This window comes from Triturus cristatus, chromosome 9 (genome assembly GCF_964204655.1).
Source record: "Triturus cristatus chromosome 9, aTriCri1.1, whole genome shotgun sequence".
Taxonomy (NCBI): Eukaryota; Metazoa; Chordata; class Amphibia; order Caudata; family Salamandridae; genus Triturus; species Triturus cristatus.
The window spans coordinates 169,059,912-169,081,698 of NC_140592.1; the positions used below are offsets into that span (position 1 = coordinate 169,059,912).

Consider the following 21,787-nt stretch of genomic DNA (forward strand, 5'->3'; position numbering starts at 1 on the left):
TTGCCGGGAATGGGAGCAGGGAGATGGGTCGGAAGTTCTTGAGGTCCTTGGGGTCCGCCTTGGGTTTCTTGAGTAGGGCGTTGATCTCGGCGTGCTTACAGCTTTCCGGGAAGGTTGCTGTCTCAAAGGAGATGTTGATTACTTTCCGGAGATGGGGTGCGATGGGGGGCGAACTGTCGAACAGTACCACCAAATGTGGTGGAAATTGCCCAGTAGCCCACAGTCCCTCCAGCAACTATCAGAGGACCCCAGAAACATTTGTTTCTGCTTTATGGGGTAAAGATACCAGTCATAGTGCGCCTTGTAATGGGCCTCTCTCAAACCGGTGGAATGATTATTTTTGGTAATATCTTTCCAAATGGTTTTCCATTGTCTTTCATTATTTCAAGCCCCAAGACCAGCTCCCAAAATTCCATGAAGCGAGGTTTAGGTGAGTGCGATGTTGACAACAACAATGCATATAAAAATGAGATGTCTCCCCTCGATGATCCCACCCTGCTTACAAACTTTTCTATGGATGTTAAATCTCTGGTTGCTGCTTCTCTGATTTCTGGGCTTAATGCCCAGTGCATAAGTTGGAGATATTGGTAATGTTCCGAGGGTTGTAGGTTAAAATCGCGTCGGCCATCTCCAAAGGTTAATATATCATAATTATGAAAGAGGTCCGACACCCTGAGGCATCCCCCCTCTTTCCACGCATCGAAAGGACCTGTTTGCATTGCCGGCAGGAACACAGGATTGTGATGAATCGGGGTATATGGCGAGGGAAAGTTGTCCAGTCAGCTATCTTCGTGACCTCATCCCACACTTTAAGAGGGGTCTGGGTAGGCATACTTAGATATGCGTTGCTTGGTCTGTCCTGCTTTGGTTTCCAGAGAACATCACAGATGGGTCTCCTCACTATGGCCCTATCCATGTGCAAGCAGTGTTTATCTGATTCTCTCCGTGACCATTCCGTTATTACCCTGAGCTGCGCCGCTTTATAATAAAGAGTAAAGTCTGGGAGTGCCACTCCTCCCTCATCTTTTGTCCTTCTAAGAAGTCTGAATGGAAGCCGCACCCGTCCGTTCTGCATTATATTAAGTGGAATCACCAAGCCTAATGTTGCGAAAAATCGCGGTGTAGGGCAATTGGGAGGGCCTGGAATAGAGTAATTTTGGAAGAATCGTCATCTTAAATGTGTTTATACGGCCCAGCCACGAAATATAAAGCGGTCCCCACCGTTTGAGATCATTTTGTAGTTGTGTTTGGCCCATTGAAAAGAGAAATCCCTGACTCCCTTGGAGACTGTAAGGTTTAAAATGAGGGCTCTAGGTTAACTCAGAATCCTGCTATTTGTTCTTTCGTTTGAAGTTCCTCCTGCAGTGCCGTTAACATAGCTCGTGGATCTGTTAGAGTTAGGAGGATATTGTCTGCAAATAGTGAGATTTTATGCTCATCGGTACTAAATTGTATACACACGATCCACTCTATTGCTGTTATCCGGGCCGCAAAGGGCTCTATACTCAGGGCAAACAATAAGGGCGAGAGGGAACATCCCTGTCTAGTCTCTCTACCTATGCTAAAAGCGTCCGAGCTGACCCCATTAACTAGAAACTTCTATATTTAATGAAGTAGCATATTTCAACATACTTAAAAGAGGTGCACGGTCACAGCGCGTCTGCTCACGACCGTTACCCTCAGCATCTGAGCGTTAACTGCGAATCATCCTAACATTCTAGAATGCCCAGTTGTCTGCATCACAATTTGATTGTTCTAACACTAGTACGGAGTCCTGTAAAAAGCGCGCTCTGATAGGAATACCTGCCATCAGAACAATGGGAGACTTAAAATATATGGTACAACATTCTGCAAGGGGGCCACATCATTTTACGTTAAGCCTCTGATGTGAGCCACAGACTCTGCCTAATACCAGGTTTTACTTAGATTTCAGGATTCCAGTTAATTAACACAAAAGCACCATTTTGGCTTACTTGGAGACAAAAGTGATTTACCTGATTAGACATGAGTGTAGACACGCAGTTATAGAAAAAGTCGATTCTATCTGGTTTAATGCCAAGCAGGGCATCCTTCTGTGTGAAGAGCTTGATCACTTTTGGGTACCAGGTGTTACGTAGCTTCTCTTCCATGTTTGCGCAGGCCAAAGACACGTTGTTTCTCAGTGTTTCACAATCAACCGCACCCTTCTTCCTGTCATCCAACATAAACAAAGATTATTCAATGAGTTGTTTCAAAACCGGGTGAACTGATGACTACAGCAGCGATACAAAGCAACATGTATCCTAAAAGCAATTGACCAGGGGCAGCTCTTCCATTATAGGGAAGGACCGCCGCCCTACTGAAATGCCTACAGAGACGAAAAATATTTTTCGTCACCCAGTCCTGAATGGAGTGTCAAGAGGGGGCGGGGCTGCTGCAGCAGGGAGCAGGTAGAGCTGACTTTTGAACTTGTTTAAAGTGGGCATGTCTCTTTGGCCTGCCATCTTGCGATGGCCAGCCACACATGCGCACTTTAAACGTCTCAACTCAGCTGTCTTAGGACACCTGGGTTGAGAGTAAGTACAGGCATCCAGTGCCCTTGGGAACACCGACAGAGGCCGCTCCATCCAGTCAGGGTGCTGCTCTCAGCAGTGCCAGTATTGGCTTGGGAGCCTGCCTAGAGGAGAGAAGACGACAGGGACGTGGCCTCGTTGCAGGAAGGTAAGTGTTTTATTTTACTTAATGTATTAATTTTTCTTCCCTCACCCGCCCACCACCCTGGGACATGCTAGCCGCCACTGCAACTGACTAAGCTAATATGGATGAATGGTTTCGAAAATAGCCTTTTAGTACAAGAAGATTGCACGCACTTTTAAAGTATGTTTTCTCGATGGGTATACAGCAGTCACTAGACATGTAGCATGTACTGCTGGTCTATAAAGGGGCGTTCCGGAGAATGATGTCACAATAGCTCTTTAAACTCAAGCAGACAATAAAACAAAGGAATATTCTGGAATGCCTGTTGTTTATTGTTAGCGATGCAGCAGTGGGTAAAGAGAACTGCTGTTTTTTCTACTCTGAATGGCCACTTTAAAGTGCACAGACGTAAATATGATTTAAAGTTTATGCCTTTCGCTACAGATTTCTGACCCCCGTTTACACTGTGCCGACCTACCCTTTGTCTCTGTCTCAGTACCTATTTTCTCCCACTGCCATTGCCTCACTTCCTCCTCTTCCTGTTCATGTTCACTCTCACTCTGCTCTCCTTTCTAATCTCACTTCCTCCCCTTACTTTGTTGTGATGTACCAAGCGTCAGTTCTTTATTTCAGTTTCAATCTTTGACCTTTGTTTACTGCACAAACATTATATTACTGAGTAAAGGGGTTCCATATCTCTTGGTGTTTGCCACTTTATAAACGGTTACATAAAATACAAATGATAATATATATATATATATATATTTATATATATATATATATATATTATTTACCTCATCAATAGTGAGTAGTTCGTAAAAATAAGGTATTATACCGATATGTAGCAGATGTTTTAATTAGGAGCTACTTCATTATTGAAAAGGTTAGGCATGTTTACTGTAAACAGGATTATTAATAATGACAATCTGTGATACTGAGACAAGTAATGTATTAAACAGGTGGAGCTTGGACTATTTGATCGGGCAGATATCAATCACATATATGAGTTTGCTCAGTATATTTTCCATGTTCATTACGACAAACATCAAGTGGTATCTTTTGTATTAGGCACTGTCACTTTAAATATTGCACTTCCTTTACTTGCCACTGTCATGTGATCAAGGCTCAAGCGAGCAGAAACGTGTATTGGCGACTGGTGAGGAATAAAACATCTCTGCACCGAATCTGGGTCCGTTCTTGGATATATCCTGTTGCTCAATGGATGAAATCTGTAATATATATATATATATATTATCTACTGGCGGTCGCCAGTAGATAGTTATAGTTAGGACCGTGTTTCCATTGGAAATCTCAAAATTCTATTTTGAATAACTTTGGCGCCAGTTGACGAATCCTCGTGAAATTTTCAAAACTAATGGGGTGCTCCGCTCAGCTCCTACCCTGAAAGTCTCGGGGGGATTCGTCAAGCGGGGACCGAGAAAAAAGGGGGGGTCCCAAAACGCGTTTTCCCCATGCATTTTCCCATAGGACCTTTAGTCGAAGGTACAGCCCGAACGGCTGAACAGAATTACTTGAAATTTGGCAAAGAGGTAGTCCTCAGGTCAGGGATGTGCCTTTTGCATATATGGAGTCAATCTGTTCAGTAGTTCCTGAGAAAATTGCAGTTAAAGTACATAAATATCTATAGCCGCGCACCGTGCGCGCACGGTGTGCGCACCCTAACGTGCGCGAGCGTAATTCTGATTGGTGGTTACATGTCAGTCAACATTCGAATCGGTCGAAATCAGGAAGTGTCGGCCGCCATTTTGTTTGTTTTGAGTGCGAGAGTGAAAAAGGAAGGTGGCGAACGTGAAAAGGGGGCAGGGTAGAGAGTTCCTGACCCCCTAGCCTTTGTCAGGGGGTCCCTGAAGGACCCCGAAGGCAGAAACATTTTTTTTTTTTTTTTTTTTGTTTTAAATCGCGGGGTGCGCGCACGGTGAAAAACCATTAAAAAACAAAAAAAAACATTTTAATACGTAGTTTATTGTACAATAAATATATAAAAAATATAATAATAAATACATAACTTGGCATTTAAAAAACCGTACAAATTCACTGAAAAAACCATAGGTTTCACACACGTTATAGTTAGGAATTAGCATTTAAAAAACCTTGCAAATTCACTTAAAAAAACCATAGGTTTCACACATGTTATAGTTAGGTGGACATTTCACTCGTAAAAAAACAATGAAATTCCCCCGTTATAGTTAGTTCAGATAACTATAACTCGCGCGACCGCCACTCTATCAAAAGGATGATGTCATCAGTGATGTCATGAGTGATGCCACTGACCATGTCATGAGTGATGTAATATGTGACGTCATGAGCAGTGGATTGCGGGCGCGCGAGTTATAGTTATCTGAACTAACTATAACGGGGGAATTTCATTGGTTTTTTATGAGTGAAATGTCCACCTAACTATAACATGTGTGAAACCTATGGTTTTTTAAGTGAATATATATATATAGTGTAAGCGCTGCTGCATACTGACTGTTCATATCCCCAGTGGGTTGGTAAATGTAATGTTTCTCCCAGCAACACCATCTGACTCTCGCCGCGTCCCTCCTGTCCTTTGCATAGCTGCACATCAGGTGCTGGGAGTGAAGCGACTGAAATTGACATTTAGCCCATGATTAAGTGTGAGAGCACGAAACGCGTCGGGTGGCAAGAATTTTGGGGAAGTGTCTTGTTTTCCTTGCTGCAGCTCTCTCCGTTAAAAGCGTGAAAATCACCCCCTGTGTGTGGCTTCCTTCAAGAGGACACTCTTTAGTTTGGCTTTATGGCGGCTAGTCCGGTCGCGAGGGAGCCCTGCCGCGGATAAGTGGACCTATGCTGACACGAGCCGGTGTGCAGCTATGCAAAGGACAGGAGGGACGCGGCGAGAGTCAGATGGTGTTGCTGGGAGAAACATTACATTTACCAACCCACTGGGGATATGAACAGTCAGTATGCAGCAGCGCTTACACTACTCACATGAGGAAGATAACCAGCACTACAGGAACCAGCAGGCAATGCGACTGCCGACGCCCACTGGGGCGGGTCCCAGGTTGTATTTCAGGTGCTGGGAGTGAAGCGACTGAAATTGACATTTAGCCCATGATTAAGTGTGAGAGCACGAAACGCATCGGGTGGCAAGAATTTTGGGGAAGTGTCTTGTTTTCCTTGCTGCAGCTCTCTCCATTAAAAGCGTGAAAATCACCCCCCTGTGTGTGGCTTCCTTCAAGAGGACACTCTTTGGTTTGGATTTATGGCGGCTAGTCCGGTCGCGAGGGAGCCCTGCCGCGGATAAGCGGACCTATGCTGACACGAGCCGGTGTGCAGCTATGCAAAGGACAGGAGGGACGCGGCGAGAGTCAGATGGTGTTGCTGGGAGAAACATTACATTTACCAACCCACTGGGGATATGAACAGTCAGTATGCAGCAGCGCTTACACTACTCACATGAGGAAGATAACCAGCACTACAGGAACCAGCAGGCAGTGCGACTGCCGACGCCCACTGGGGCGGGTCCCAGGTTGTATTTCAGGTGCTGGGAGTGAAGCGACTGAAATTGACATTTAGCCCATGATTAAGTGTGAGAGCACGAAACGCGTCGGGTGGCAAGAATTTTGGGAAGTGTCTTGTTTTCCTGGCTGCAGCTCTCTTCATTAAAAGCGTGAAAATCACCCCCCTGTGTGTGGCTTCCTTCAAGAGGACACTCTTTGGTTTGGATTTATGGCGGCTAGTCCGGTCGCGAGGGAGCCCTGCCGCGGATAAGCGGACCTATGCTGACACGAGCCGGTGTGCAGCTATGCAAAGGACAGGAGGGACGCGGCGAGAGTCAGATGGTGTTGCTGGGAGAAACATTACATTTACCAACCCACTGGGGATATGAAAAGTCAGTATGCAGCAGCGCTTACACTACTCACATGAGGAAGATAACCAGCACTACAGGAACCAGCAGGCAGTGCGACTGCCGACGCCCACTGGGGCGGGTCCCAGGTTGTATTTCAGGTGCTGGGAGTGAAGCGACTGAAATTGACATTTAGCCCATGATTAAGTGTGAGAGCACGAAACGCGTCGGGTGGCAAGAATTTTGGGGAAGTGTCTTGTTTTCCTTGCTGCAGCTCTCTTCGTTAAAAGCGTGAAAATCACCCCCCTGTGTGTGGCTTCCTTCAAGAGGACACTCTTTGGTTTGGATTTATGGCGGCTAGTCCGGTCGCGAGGGAGCCCTGCCGCGGATAAGCGGACCTATGCTGACACGAGCCGGTGTGCAGCCATGCAAAGGACAGGAGGGACGCGGCGAGAGTCAGATGGTGTTGCTGGGAGAAACATTACATTTACCAACCCACTGGGGATATGAACAGTCAGTATGCAGCAGCGCTTACACTACTCACATGAGGAAGATAACCAGCACTACAGGAACCAGCAGGCAGTGCGACTGCCGACGCCCACTGGGGCGGGTCCCAGGTTGTATTTCAGGTGCTGGGAGTGAAGCGACTGAAATTGACATTTAGCCCATGATTAAGTGTGAGAGCACGAAACGCGTCGGGTGGCAAGAATTTTGGGGAAGTGTCTTGTTTTCCTTGCTGCAGCTCTCTCCATTAAAAGCATGAAAATCACCCCCCTGTGTGTGGCTTCCTTCAAGAGGACACTCTTTGGTTTGGATTTATGGCGGCTAGTCCGGTCGCGAGGGAGCCCTGCCGCGGATAAGCGGACCTATGCTGACACGAGCCGGTGTGCAGCTATGCAAAGGACAGGAGGGACGCGGCGAGAGTCAGATGGTGTTGCTGGGAGAAACATTACATTTACCAACCCACTGGGGATATGAACAGTCAGTATGCAGCAGCGCTTACACTACTCACATGAGGAAGATAACCAGCACTACAGGAACCAGCAGGCAGTGCGACTGCCGACGCCCACTGGGGCGGGTCCCAGGTCGTATTTCAGGTGCTGGGAGTGAAGCGACTGAAATTGACATTTAGCCCATGATTAAGTGTGAGAGCACGAAACGCGTCGGGTGGCAAGAATTTTGGGGAAGTGTCTTGTTTTCCTTGCTGCAGCTCTCTCCATTAAAAGCGTGAAAATCACCCCCCTGTGTGTGGCTTCCTTCAAGAGGACACTCTTTGGTTTGGATTTATGGCGGCTAGTCCGGTCGCGAGGGAGCCCTGCCGCGGATAAGCGGACCTATACTGACACGAGCCGGTGTGCAGCTATGCAAAGGACAGGAGGGACGCGGCGAGAGTCAGATGGTGTTGCTGGGAGAAACATTACATTTACCAACCCACTGGGGATATGAACAGTCAGTATGCAGCAGCGCTTACACTACTCACATGAGGAAGATAACCAGCACTACAGGAACCAGCAGGCAGTGCGACTGCCGACGCCCACTGGGGCGGGTCCCAGGTCGTATTTCAGGTGCTGGGAGTGAAGCGACTGAAATTGACATTTAGCCCATGATTAAGTGTGAGAGCACGAAACGCGTCGGGTGGCAAGAATTTTGGGGAAGTGTCTTGTTTTCCTTGCTGCAGCTCTCTCCATTAAAAGCGTGAAAATCACCCCCCTGTGTGTGGCTTCCTTCAAGAGGACACTCTTTGGTTTGGATTTATGGCGGCTAGTCCGGTCGCGAGGGAGCCCTGCCGCGGATAAGCGGACCTATACTGACACGAGCCGGTGTGCAGCTATGCAAAGGACAGGAGGGACGCGGCGAGAGTCAGATGGTGTTGCTGGGAGAAACATTACATTTACCAACCCACTGGGGATATGAACAGTCAGTATGCAGCAGCGCTTACACTACTCACATGAGGAAGATAACCAGCACTACAGGAACCAGCAGGCAGTGCGACTGCCGACGCCCACTGGGGCGGGTCCCAGGTTGTATTTCAGGTGCTGGGAGTGAAGCGACTGAAATTGACATTTAGCCCATGATTAAGTGTGAGAGCACGAAACGCGTCGGGTGGCAAGAATTTTGGGTAAGTGTCTTGTTTTCCTTGCTGCAGCTCTCTCCATTAAAAGCATGAAAATCACCCCCCTGTGTGTGGCTTCCTTCAAGAGGACACTCTTTGGTTTGGATTTATGGCGGCTAGTCCGGTCGCGAGGGAGCCCTGCCGCGGATAAGCGGACCTATGCTGACACGAGCCGGTGTGCAGCTATGCAAAGGACAGGAGGGACGCGGCGAGAGTCAGATGGTGTTGCTGGGAGAAACATTACATTTACCAACCTACTGGGGATATGAACAGTCAGTATGCAGCAGCGCTTACACTACTCACATGAGGAAGATAACCAGCACTACAGGAACCAGCAGGCAGTGCGACTGCCGACGCCCACTGGGGCGGGTCCCAGGTTGTATTTCAGGTGCTGGGAGTGAAGCGACTGAAATTGACATTTAGCCCATGATTAAGTGTGAGAGCACGAAACGCGTCGGGTGGCAAGAATTTTGGGGAAGTGTCTTGTTTTCCTTGCTGCAGCTCTCTCCATTAAAAGCGTGAAAATCACCCCCCTGTGTGTGGCTTCCTTCAAGAGGACACTCTTTGGTTTGGATTTATGGCGGCTAGTCCGGTCGCGAGGGAGCCCTGCCGCGGATAAGCGGACCTATGCTGACACGAGCCGGTGTGCAGCCATGCAAAGGACAGGAGGGACGCGGCGAGAGTCAGATGGTGTTGCTGGGAGAAACATTACATTTACCAACCCACTGGGGATATGAACAGTCAGTATGCAGCAGCGCTTACACTACTCACATGAGGAAGATAACCAGCACTACAGGAACCAGCAGGCAGTGCGACTGCCGACGCCCACTGGGGCGGGTCCTAGGTTGTATTTCAGGTGCTGGGAGTGAAGCGACTGAAATTGACATTTAGCCCATGATTAAGTGTGAGAGCACGAAACGCGTCGGGTGGCAAGAATTTTGGGGAAGTGTCTTGTTTTCCTTGCTGCAGCTCTCTCCATTAAAAGTGTGAAAATCACCCCCCTGTGTGTGGCTTCCTTCAAGAGGACACTCTTTGGTTTGGATTTATGGCGGCTAGTCCGGTCGCGAGGGAGCCCTGCCGCGGATAAGCGGACCTATGCTGACACGAGCCGGTGTGCAGCTATGCAAAGGACAGGAGGGACGCGGCGAGAGTCAGATGGTGTTGCTGGGAGAAACATTACATTTACCAACCCACTGGGGATATGAAAAGTCAGTATGCAGCAGCGCTTACACTACTCACATGAGGAAGATAACCAGCACTACAGGAACCAGCAGGCAGTGCGACTGCCGACGCCCACTGGGGCGGGTCCCAGGTTGTATTTCAGGTGCTGGGAGTGAAGCGACTGAAATTGACATTTAGCCCATGATTAAGTGTGAGAGCACGAAACGCGTCGGGTGGCAAGAATTTTGGGTAAGTGTCTTGTTTTCCTTGCTGCAGCTCTCTCCATTAAAAGCATGAAAATCACCCCCCTGTGTGTGGCTTCCTTCAAGAGGACACTCTTTGGTTTGGATTTATGGCGGCTAGTCCGGTCGCGAGGGAGCCCTGCCGCGGATAAGCGGACCTATGCTGACACGAGCCGGTGTGCAGCTATGCAAAGGACAGGACGGACGCGGCGAGAGTCAGATGGTGTTGCTGGGAGAAACATTACATTTACCAACCCACTGGGGATATGAACAGTCAGTATGCAGCAGCGCTTACACTACTCACATGAGGAAGATAACCAGCACTACAGGAACCAGCAGGCAGTGCGACTGCCGACGCCCACTGGGGCGGGTCCCAGGTTGTATTTCAGGTGCTGGAAGTGAAGCGACTGAAATTGACATTTAGCCCATGATTAAGTGTGAGAGCACGAAACGCGTCGGGTGGCAAGAATTTTGGGGAAGTGTCTTGTTTTCCTTGCTGCAGCTCTCTCCATTAAAAGCGTGAAAATCACCCCCCTGTGTGTGGCTTCCTTCAAGAGGACACTCTTTGGTTTGGATATATATATATATATATTTTACAAATCCCGGTTCAAGGTACGTAAAACAGGCGCTGACTCCGTGGGTATTATCGTCAAAGAAAATACTTTATTCCTTCATTGATGGCTAGATATATATATATATTTTTTTTTATTAATATTATTTTTTACCTTTCCTCTGACACATCCACCACAAGCAGGTTTGAAAAGGTGTGGAAGCCCAGCTCCAGCATGGCCCTCAGGGCGGGGTGAAGGATGTGCAGAGTGGCAGCAATTTGGTTTTTTGCATCCACGAAACTTTGATGCCAAGGTTTTGAGAAATCCAGCCCTCTGTAAGGCAAGAGTACAAAACAAGAGATAAAAATGTTCGGACATAAAATGAATTGACGTCTAAATCGCATCAAAAGTCATCAATAGCAAATGACTTGCTGTGCAAGCTGCACGTGAGTAGATGTACTTACACTGGGGACTCTGGCAGGGGCTCCCGGTCCTCGTTCTCAAGCCCTTTCAGATCAGGTATCGCGAGAACACTTCGAACTAAAATTAACGCACAAGCATGTAAGAGTTAATCGGATATTTTTATTTACTGGCAAAGTAACCTAATTCCATGCAATGTTGTGTTTGTATATACAATTTGACGTTTCTCTTACATTCTGTTACATATCACTAACCTTCAAATAATAAAAATGTTGGAACCGCTATTCGAATAATTAAACAAAAATGCACATAAAATCACTTTTCAAGGATTATTTGAGCTGGTAATGTTCACTTTCAGAAAGTTTTTCAAGCATTTAGTGACATTTCAACTTTACATACATTTGAGGATTTTTTTCTTCCAGTTTAACAATATATAGGTGGACCTTACTATCTGGCACCAGCGACAAACTCCCCATCCCAACAACTTTCCAACATGTACGAATCCAAATCCTTTCCCAGTTCTCACCCACATCCTGTCCCTAGTGGTGCCATGTTCATTACAGCTTCCTTCAGGGACATCACAACAAACAAGGCCCTCAGCCAATCCATCTAGAACAAATCTATATTGTACCTGTGACTATTAAAGAGATCCAGCCAGGAGTCATCTAAAAGGCTTATAATGTGCAGTCTACTGGGGCACTGTAGGTGTTATATCCTGGTTGTGTATCCATGCATGTCCCCTGTTACCTTGGTTCCTAGTTACCTTGGCTCCTAGCTGCTCAGCCAGCGTGAGTGTTCTGAGTGGAATGTTGGTGTGATGTAGATGATGGAATGTTTGGGTGCCTGTGTGGTGAGGTGTGACAGTTGAAGATGGGCTGAGCAGCAGGCAGGCTCCTCCTGGTCGGACTGCTGTACTTGGATACCATCCTGCAACTAAGACTAATAAATAATCTACCTAGATACTCCTCGGATACTAGTCATTGATCACAACATAATTTTGGCGATGATCTGGAGACAGACCCATGCGTGACAACTGGTCTTACTGAAGATGACACTGAAAGAAGATTGTGAACCTGAAGAAACTTACATAGACTATGAAACATGGTTTTAGACCGAGGATACAAGAGTCGTTTACTGAGGTCTTAAGAAACCCGGCAAGTCAAGACAGCAACAAAACACCCTGCAGCCCCACCACTGTCCTGATCAAACAGATGGCTCCAGCCAAGGCGGGTTTGAGTTGTCTACATTATTGTGCTTCATGCTTTTAAATTAATCTACACCAGGGAGGTGTACGCAACAGGTAACTGTCTGTCATTTTACATGACTCTGTCAGCGCCGGTCAACAGTCAGCATGTCATATTGACTTCCTTTGGGGGCTCATGGTGTCAAGTGAGCCGTGTACTAACAGCGTGGTCATCTGTGACTGCTATATTTTAAATTACAATGACGTGGTGCTGTTTTTATAAACTTGCCAGCTACACCCTATCCAAGACTGTTATTTCAGTATGAGGTAAGCACAAGCCTCACCTCGTTCATAACAGTCGCGTGGATGCCTTCGCAAGGATCTTCACATCACCAAACTGTGACTATGCGCAGTTCCAGCTCGAGGACACATGCTGTGCTGCACTATTTGGTGCATGCATGCACCGGGAGCCACACCGCATGCTGCACTACTGCGTGCCGCCATCTTTGTTGGGGGCAGGGCACAGGTCTCGACTATGCGTTTTTGGCAGTGATGTTTAATCCGCTTTCTAGTTGCTCGGTCGGGCCGTTTTAGGTGTGTAAGGATGCGTAGATTGTGATGCAGCTACCGCAAGGCTCCTTCATGACACATGCTGATGGCACGAACGACTTCCTGCGAATGCTCCAGTTACTTGTGGTAAGGTAGCTGTGACTGCTAGCCAGATAATAGTAATTTTCCTCAACGTTTTACGCACATGTATCTTCGGATGTACTAGGGGCCATTCTAACATCAGGACAACACTCAGTTAATGGATATCTGCATTTACAAATACAATTAGAGCTGTCAGTTGACTTTATTTTCAGCACCCTAGTGTTGAAGTATTTTTCTTTGGGGACATTCTTGTCTACAGCATATTCTAAATTGGGTGGCATTGTTTCCACAAGCTGGTCTGCAGCTGCTAAGTATCAAGGAGATTTCGAAAACATTCCTTTTGGGATCATTCGCGTCTTCTACACTTGTGAGAAGAATTATTTTCCCAGTTCCAAGGAACATTAGCTGAAAGATGGGCCAGTGTGGCATGACACAGGTGAGAGGTCGATCACCGGCGAAGTGTTTTTGTCATAAAGTCAATGTTCTATTTACTTTGCCAAGTTATACTTTACTTCGGCATTTTAATTTCCATGTAGGTCAGTGTCTTTTGTTCTTATGGTGTTTCAGCTGCGTCAGATGGTATGGTTTCCTAGTGTACGCAAGCCACTTTTTCAAAGGTGTCGCTTCTGTGGTGACATTCAATTTTGAGCAGAGAAATGTCTTTATTGTATGCGAGATCCGGTGTGTTGCCAATTATTGGTTTGCAGTGTGCAAGGTTCCAATAGTCACCACATGTTCTATTATTGTGTTGGAGTGTGAGATTTTAATATTTTACACTACATTGGTAGGTTGACATTTTACACTTCCTCTTACATTCCATTGCTACATTTTACACGTTACACTTCTTGCCCTTAAACAAGGGATTATTGTATGGGTGGTAGGCACCCAACTCAACATTGTTACTACATGCCCCTTATATGAGGAAGGATTATATGGGTGGAGGTCACCCATATCTACATTGCATGCTTTGTCCTCAGGTGAGGTATGGCTAAATGGGTGCGAGTCCCATTCCTACAGGTTACATTACTGACCCTTACATGAGGGATGTCTAAATGGGTGCAAGTCCCCTTTCTATTGTTTATGTTACAAACGCTTACATGAGGGATGTCTTAATGGGTGCCAGTCCCATTCCAACATTTTACGTTTCAGGCCCTTACATGAGGGATCTCTGATGTTTACCTGGGCCTACATGTTTCACTGGTTGCCCTTATTTTAGGGATGATGTTTTGCGGGTGCATGTCACCCGTGGCTTCACATTATATTGGTTGCCCTTTGTTGGGATGTTTCATGGGGTTTCGCATAGTCTGATGTTTAGTTACATGTGATGTGTAGGTCAACATTGTTTCTACATTTTTATCTGTCTTTATAAAGGGGAAGGATGGGTGACATTTCTCTTGTATTTATTTATTCATCCTCTTTGCTTTCTTTATTGCTTGTTCTTCTCGAGATGCTCTGTTCAATCTTGCATCCGTGGGTTTTGAACAAATTTTCCTTCACTTGTATATTTATGTGAATAGTTGCTTCCACCTAATATCTTAGATTTTCGTTTCTATTTAAAAGGGGAGGATATGTTATACCTTGCTTATGTATTCATGCATCTCGCCTGTTACCTTGGCTCCTAGCTTCTCAGCCAGTGTGAGTGTTCTGAGTGGAATGGTGGTGTGATGGAGATGATGGAACATTTGGGTGCCTGTGTGGTGAGGTTTGACAGTTGAAATATGGGCTGAGCATCAGGCAGGATTCTCCTGGTGGGACTGCTGTACTTGGGATACCATCCCGCAACTAAGACTAATAAATAATCTACAAAGATACTCCTCAGCTACTAGTCATTCATCACAACAATAGGTCGTTACGTTCTCTGCATAAAACACACTATCAGGATGCCTCTTCATTCCTAAACTCTTTCTCTTCTTTGCACAGTTTGATAATTGTCTCAATGCCAAAAACCAAACACATTTGTTGTAACCAAATATTCTCCGTGGGATTGTGGGAGACCCCAATGAGCTAAAATTGCCTTTTTCTCTGGCAATAACGTGTTAGAAGTAATCTTCTTTCGGAAGCGAAGCGGTAATGTCATCTCAGACCAGCTACACAGCAGCCAATAGTGTGCCTCAGTTGTCCTCCTACCCTCCCAATACTCCCCCCCTGAATTGGGACAAGTGGGCATAACCGGAACACATGCATCAGCTTGTCTATTTCACTACAGCCCCTCCAACATGTGCCATCATGATCACAACAATAAATATCGCAGACACCTATTCCCAACAATATAGGACACCCACCCCCAACTGCATGCCCTGCAAAGCTGTTCAGTCTAAATAGTGAATAATTCGTCTGGTCTTGGGCTATGCTCAGTTCCTTTCCTATACAATGTGAAACTAAAGTTTCCCATACTTCGTGAAACTATTAAGAATCCAATATATGTAAGAAATGGCCTGTACATTGACACCGAAATTAAGAAGGAATTTTTCAAAGAGGGTGAGTGTCCTTGTCACACCTTTACCTGCTAGCCCAAACACAGTGGCTGAACTGCATGTATCTACATGTTTCACTCGCTAGCAGAACAAAGTGTTCCTTAATCTATTTGAAGGGGTTGAATTCCTCCCGCAAAATCTATTCCTAACAGTCAAGCATCCTCCTTCACTCCAGGCTACGCTGGGCCCTCCCTTCACACCAAGGATGAAATCTTTAGTCCACCACATTGGGAAAAACAGGGAGGTAAAAGAGGTCAACCAATAGGCCCTGCCGGCACAGGTCCAGACTCATAACATTTCCCTCATATTTGAGGAAATGTATAGTTTGCTATCCCTGTGGGGCTTTGGCAGCCCCAGCACTTTCCACTGTGGTCCGCTGATCAGTATTTGGTCAATCATGCACCGACCTTTCTCTGCTTCTTTCACTGTCCATTCAAGAATGTAGCATAAGCATGTGGATTGGGACTCCCAGACCGCCATGTCTAGGGTGGAGCCCATATTCCACCAATCCAGCTTTCACCCCATGCCAGATAAAATGGAACATCCCTGCAGCTGTGCCAAAAATATTGTTTTGTTTCACAGAGGGTGGAACTGACTGGAAAATATGAAGGCTCTTGGGCAGTATGGATAGGTTAAAAGCTCCTCTTAGTCCCACCCAGGAAAGCCATTTCTACTTCCAATTTACCAAGTCAACTATAGCCATAGAGTTGGCAAGATCAATCCTAGATATCAAATTGAGAGGTTACACCAATGAGAAGGAGTAGATTGAAGTGTGGGGGTGAAGTCCAACAAGAAGCCAAGGCACTCTGAGTTACCAAGAATGATCTTAAAACCCAAGACTCATTGGTAAAGTGGTAGCTACTATAGACAATCTGTTTCTTGGCTCACATGCTCCAGATGTATGCAATCTGCCAGATCTCTGCTCCACCATCTTGTTTTGATGGGCATGTCTCTGATCTGTGTGCTGTGTCTTTAGACCTCTACATCTATTCTAGACTCTATTCTTGTGTTATGGGGTCTCCAGTACTCGGGGTTTCTGCATATTGGGCCACCTTTCAGGGGGAGCTTGAATCGAGTAATGCATGTGCTTTTCCCCTGGGGTAGATGTGGAACGATCTGAATATGCGTCAACCACCATCTTCTGCTAGGCTCTACCCTCAACTGTTTCACAGCCCGTGACATTTTATACACAAGAAAGTGATACACTATAGAATTCTATTCGGTTATTCTAGATTTGTATTCTGTTCATTACCCCACCATTGGTAGTTGGGCTCAGAACATCATTTTGTATGATTAAAAATGTTTAGGTGTTAATCAGAGGAATGCTTAGAGTGACATCAACACAAAAACGACATGCAGCAAGAAACGTAATGCAAGATAAACAGAAAATGCTTATAGTCTAAGAAACTAGACTTCCTCTTCATTCGAAAGGTTAGAGGTTCATTAGTTAATCTTAAACACTTTCAAGCTGCAAAGGTATTCTCGTAGATAAGAACTTTTGCAGCATGAAACTATGTTCGATTCAAGCGTTTCTCCGTGGATTGCAAAGATGCTTTCTGTGAAATTGGACATGAAGTGCGAGGGCTATCAAATAGATCCTTAAAATATCCAGGCTCTTGCTAGCCTCTTATATTGTATGACAAACCGCGCAGTAAAACTTTGCAAATGTATGAACGAACGACCCTTTAGCCTTCCTGCATATGTCAAATAAACAAACCCTACTAACAAAAGCCAAGGATGCTCCACTCGTTCGTGTGAAGGGAGTCTGCAACCTGTGTTAAAGTATTTTGTGAGCTTGCTTTTAAAATAACCAATATTACGGTCAATGACACACAACTAGGAACTTTCTGATGTCTAGAACCACAACAACGAAAATTCCAAATTCCCAGAAACTCTTTCCGGGGCAAACCAGGATTAGTTCAGTGATCGAACTGGAAGACGGAAGTTCAACTTTAAAACCCAGAAATTTCCATCTCTCAAAGTTCAGGAGCAGTGATCAGGATGCAAGAGAGAGGCTGCTACCCTCTGAACTCGGGGGGAGGGGCACAACTGTATACAGGACCGCCATGTAAAGAGAACACAGAGAACAGCACTGCAGAAGCAACACCAGACAGGGAAAGAATGCTGCTCAAGAGACAAAATACAGTGAAGAACCACCATCGAGGACAGCACGAGAATAACAAATGGAATCACACACCAGCCCTGCTTCTAAGTTCTCATTCTGGGTTCAGTTACCAACATCATCACCATGACGAGGGCAATCTTCATCAAGCAGGATCGCTGTGCCATGCTCACAATCTTATGCACTACATAATACATGCACTCTTTTAAGGTGAACATCAAATATAAACTTTAGCCTTAAATAAAAAAGCTTCTAACTGCTCAGTTAAGCACAATTAGTTAAATCTCTTGCTTTACAATTATTACAGTGTTAGGACACTGCAGATTACTCACCCAAGTATCTCTTCATGCTCTTTTCAAAGTCTTTTGTGATCTCTTGCAAGAGCTCTTGAACCAAGACTTCTTTCTGCTTGCCTTCCTTCATGGACGGAGGCACCCGTGACAGAATAGAGTCCAACCACTTCTTCTGGATAGGAACCACAGGACTACTTTCGACACGCTCCTTCATGAAGATGTAATTTAACTGAAAAGAGAAATGTAACATTATGAAAGGATCATAGGTATGACAAATTCACCGCGATGTGCAACTCACTGTCCAACTATATTATAAATAGGCAGAGTCGTATGTAAAGATATAGCATTAGTAAAAATCTCCCTTTAAAGCGTGGAAGTTTTCGCTTTTAGGTTCATAAGGAAGGTATTGGTGTAGTTTTCCTCCCCATTTACCTTCTACTAAACCTGCTTCATTACTTGTCTCAAAGGGACAGTTGTTTACATCCACCCACCCTTTCTAGCATGATCTGTAACAAGTAGGAGCTTTCAGATTCCTTTTGTGGTTAGATTGTAAGCTTCCGAAACTGCTTCACACTTGTGACTGATTATGCTGTGCTGTAGGTGATTGTGGGTGAGCAGTAACCATGCATGTGGGAGCAACTATCTCTACACCACCCCTACTTTTCTGAATTGAGGAGGCATCCTTCCTCCAGCATCTCCTCATCTGGACGTCTTCAGTGCTCTTCCAGACCCAGCCTACACTAGATTAGTTCAATAAGACAGCTGATGCCTCTTTACAGTGTAGGGCACCTGGAAGCGATTCTCAAACCACCCATGACCCTTGCATATCCTGGAGGATAAGAAAGACATTGTTTGATTGATTTCAATCTCCTGAAATATGATCTGTACAAAGTCTTGTCCAGGTCAGCCTGGACAGAAACATCAGCTAATGATCTGACGCAAGGAGTCTCCACTTTCAATCACCCATTGAAGGAGTTCCTGGGGCACACAACATAACACAAGTTTCAGGCTGAGGATGAAGAAGTTAGGTCCAGGCGTGAAAACATTAGGGTGGTAGGAATTAGCTCTTATGGCCCCAGTGCTACCTCCTCCACCTGGCACACCCTCACTCCATAACCACAAGCTTCCTGAACTACAGGAATCACAACCGCATACTGCAGATTAACAGACAGCACTCCCCCCTCAGTTATGAGCACATCACAATACTGATCTATCCTGATTTCACTAAGGCAGTGAAATGATAGAGGATGTCCTTTAATGGTGTCAAGGCAGTGGAGTCTGGAACTGAAATGCATTGTATCATTCCCACCTAAACTGAAAAGATAGAGTTCTTCTGGGGTGTTTATTCTTCTTCATGGATCCAAAGGAGACAAGGGGCTAGACCTACCTAAGAACTCAGGCTAATAATTGCAGCAGTGAGGGAACACCTGGTACTGAAACCAAGGGGCTTGCAACAGGGCTTGCAGCAGTAGACCACGCACATGTGCCAAGCAACAAGAGGCTGCAGAAGGAAACGTTACGTACTCCTAATCCTAGTTCTGCATCATGGATATTCTCTCTAAATTCATAAAAGGCAGACTATCTCCCCACCTGTGAGAGTTGCAAGACATCATTTTTTTGTTTTTTAAATCATGTTTTTCCAATCAATCCAAATAAACAGAAAACATGCCCAGGAAGCCAACATTTACTTTCCTAACAATTAATCTGAATCCAAATCAATATAGTACATTTGGCTGAAAACACAGACCCTGCAATGATAAGCCATGAAAGCCATTTCAAGGAATGGCTGGGCAGAGGTATTCAACATGTTGCTGGCAGCAAAATAAGAAATTGCTCGACTATGGAAAAAAGTGCCCCTCTGACAATTACTGACTGTTCTAGAATAATCATGGAATGTAATAGCCATGAAAATGCTTAAATTACAATGTAGATGCGGAAAGAGAGACATTCGGTGTACCATTGAAGCACTGGTGGATTGGTGAAGAGCTGCTGCCCACTATTGATTTGTCAAAAGACACTGAAAGCATTTATAATGTTGTGGAAGCCTGACCTGGAGGCAAGAGACCCTGATGTATCCCAAGACTAGGGCGCAATCAAATGCTTGGGCTGTGGTTAGTGACCAATGATGATCAACCTCGTAAGGTGAAGAATAAGCCTACTTTATATATCGTATACCATACATCCAGGTTGTGGTTGGTTTTACATCAGTCCTATTCCTTCCTCATTTATACCATTTCTTCTTTTTTTTGTAACCCATCAAGCTGCAGTGTAGGGCATGAAAAGGGAAGACTGGATCATGGCAGGATACCTGATCCTGTGATAATGTTCATAGGTATGCTGTGTAACACTGAGTTCCTGCTATCCTTGTTTGGATGCATTCCAAGATACAACTCAATAAAGTGTTGATAATAAACAAACCACTCCAGAAAAAGAATACTTAGAGAAAAAAGAAACGGAGTCCCATAGTACAGCAAACACATACTAGAAAATAAGCCCTACTCCTTTAGGAATTTTGGAAGACAACACTACCCCATCATACCCAGCAGAGTGTTTTTGGAGCATCAGCAAGATACAAGTATACAACGTCTACCTCTAAATATGTGGTCCAAAAACGTTGGGCAATTGGTAGGATCTTTATGAATTTAGAGAGAATATCTATTGTGAAGAACTAGGATCACAAGTAAGTTACATGTCATTCTTCACCATAGGATTCTCTCTGATTTTCATAAAAGGTAGAATAGAGCAGCAAGCTTAACCATCCGTAACTGTGCGATCAGGACCACAAAGCTTACATTTATTCCCAGGCAAAAAAGTTGTGAAGAGAAGCCTAACGTGCTAGAGTCTTGGAGTCCAAGTCCAGACAATAATGTCTATCAAAAGTATGGACTGATTTCCAAGTGGCACCTTACAAGTATCAGGAATGGGGACATTTCTCATCAGTTCAGCAGCAGGATTGTTCATCAGTGCAGCAGCAGAATAAGCCCTAAACTTAATAGGTGAGGACCTATCAGTCTGTTCATCACAGGAAACAATGCACAAAACTATCCACTGTCTAAGGTCTAGTTAGAAGCTAGACCTGTCTGTACAGCACCATGATTGACAAACAGCTGTTTGGCCGTACAATTCTCTTGCCATAACCAAAAATTAACAAACGTTGATATTGAGGATATGTAACAACTTCTCAGCCGCTGACATTGGAGTCAGGAAAAACATAGACAAGGAAATAATATATTGTGAAAATCAGAAATAATGTTTGGGAGAAAAGAAGGATGTGTTTGTCATGACACTTTATTACAATGGAATTGAATGCTCGAGTGTTATTTGCCTTTGCTAGAAGATTTGAACTACACATGAGGTAATTTATTTGTTTCTCTCTCCAGGCCCACAGACTTTAGAGTCTCTTCTTCCAGCTTTGTTTTATGGAGTTTCTCTCCGCTTGAGCATCGGAACGAGATGCACGTCTAGGCCGAGACAAACGTCTTACAGAAATTTCATGACAAATATCTGCTGTTGCCAGATAAACAGCATCTCTAGACGCACATACCAGCATGCTTTCCTTCACTATTTCAAGCAAATTCTCTCTATTTTCCCTTGGGAGGGACACCAGGAAGGAATTCATTGAATTCCACAAAAAGCAATTATAGGGACTCAAAAGCTCAGAGGAGCTGGCAGCTGCCACTATACCAAAGTTTGGCACAAACCAAATGCCTACTCTCTTTGTTCTAGCAGACATGGGCAAATTGATCCAGCAGCATTATATTGTTTCTTGGCCCCTACCACAAATAAAGAATATGCAGGCACCACCTCTCTCAAAGAACCTAGGGTCAGAGAAGGATGTTTAAAACCCATTTTCCAAGTGACGTGTGACAGATCTTACAAAGAAGGTATAGTCCATTAGTACCGGTCATAGGCTCCAGGAGTCTATGAATTAGCAAAGCAATACTCTAACATTGAGATTTTGTTTGAATTGTTTAAAAATGTTTGCAGTGCTGACTTCAGGAGTTGTCTGCACACTAAGCGGTTTCTATGCACTATTCAGGAACACAAGGGAGTTCATCAAATCATCACT

At 45.2% G+C, this 21,787-nt stretch overlaps 1 protein-coding gene across 1 annotated transcript in view; it reads right to left on the reverse strand.

The window, feature by feature from the left end:
- Positions 1-21,787, reverse strand: part of DNAH12 (dynein axonemal heavy chain 12) — a 1,449,067-nt gene that overhangs the window by 1,303,740 nt on the left and 123,540 nt on the right. The window contains exons 5-8 of the mRNA XM_085624669.1: positions 17,758-17,947; positions 11,040-11,115; positions 10,750-10,908; positions 1,995-2,190 (exon numbers count right to left, since the gene is read on the reverse strand). Of these exons, the coding sequence (XP_085480795.1) occupies positions 1,995-2,190; positions 10,750-10,908; positions 11,040-11,115; positions 17,758-17,947 (621 nt within the window). The remainder of the gene's footprint in view (positions 1-1,994; positions 2,191-10,749; positions 10,909-11,039; positions 11,116-17,757; positions 17,948-21,787) is intronic.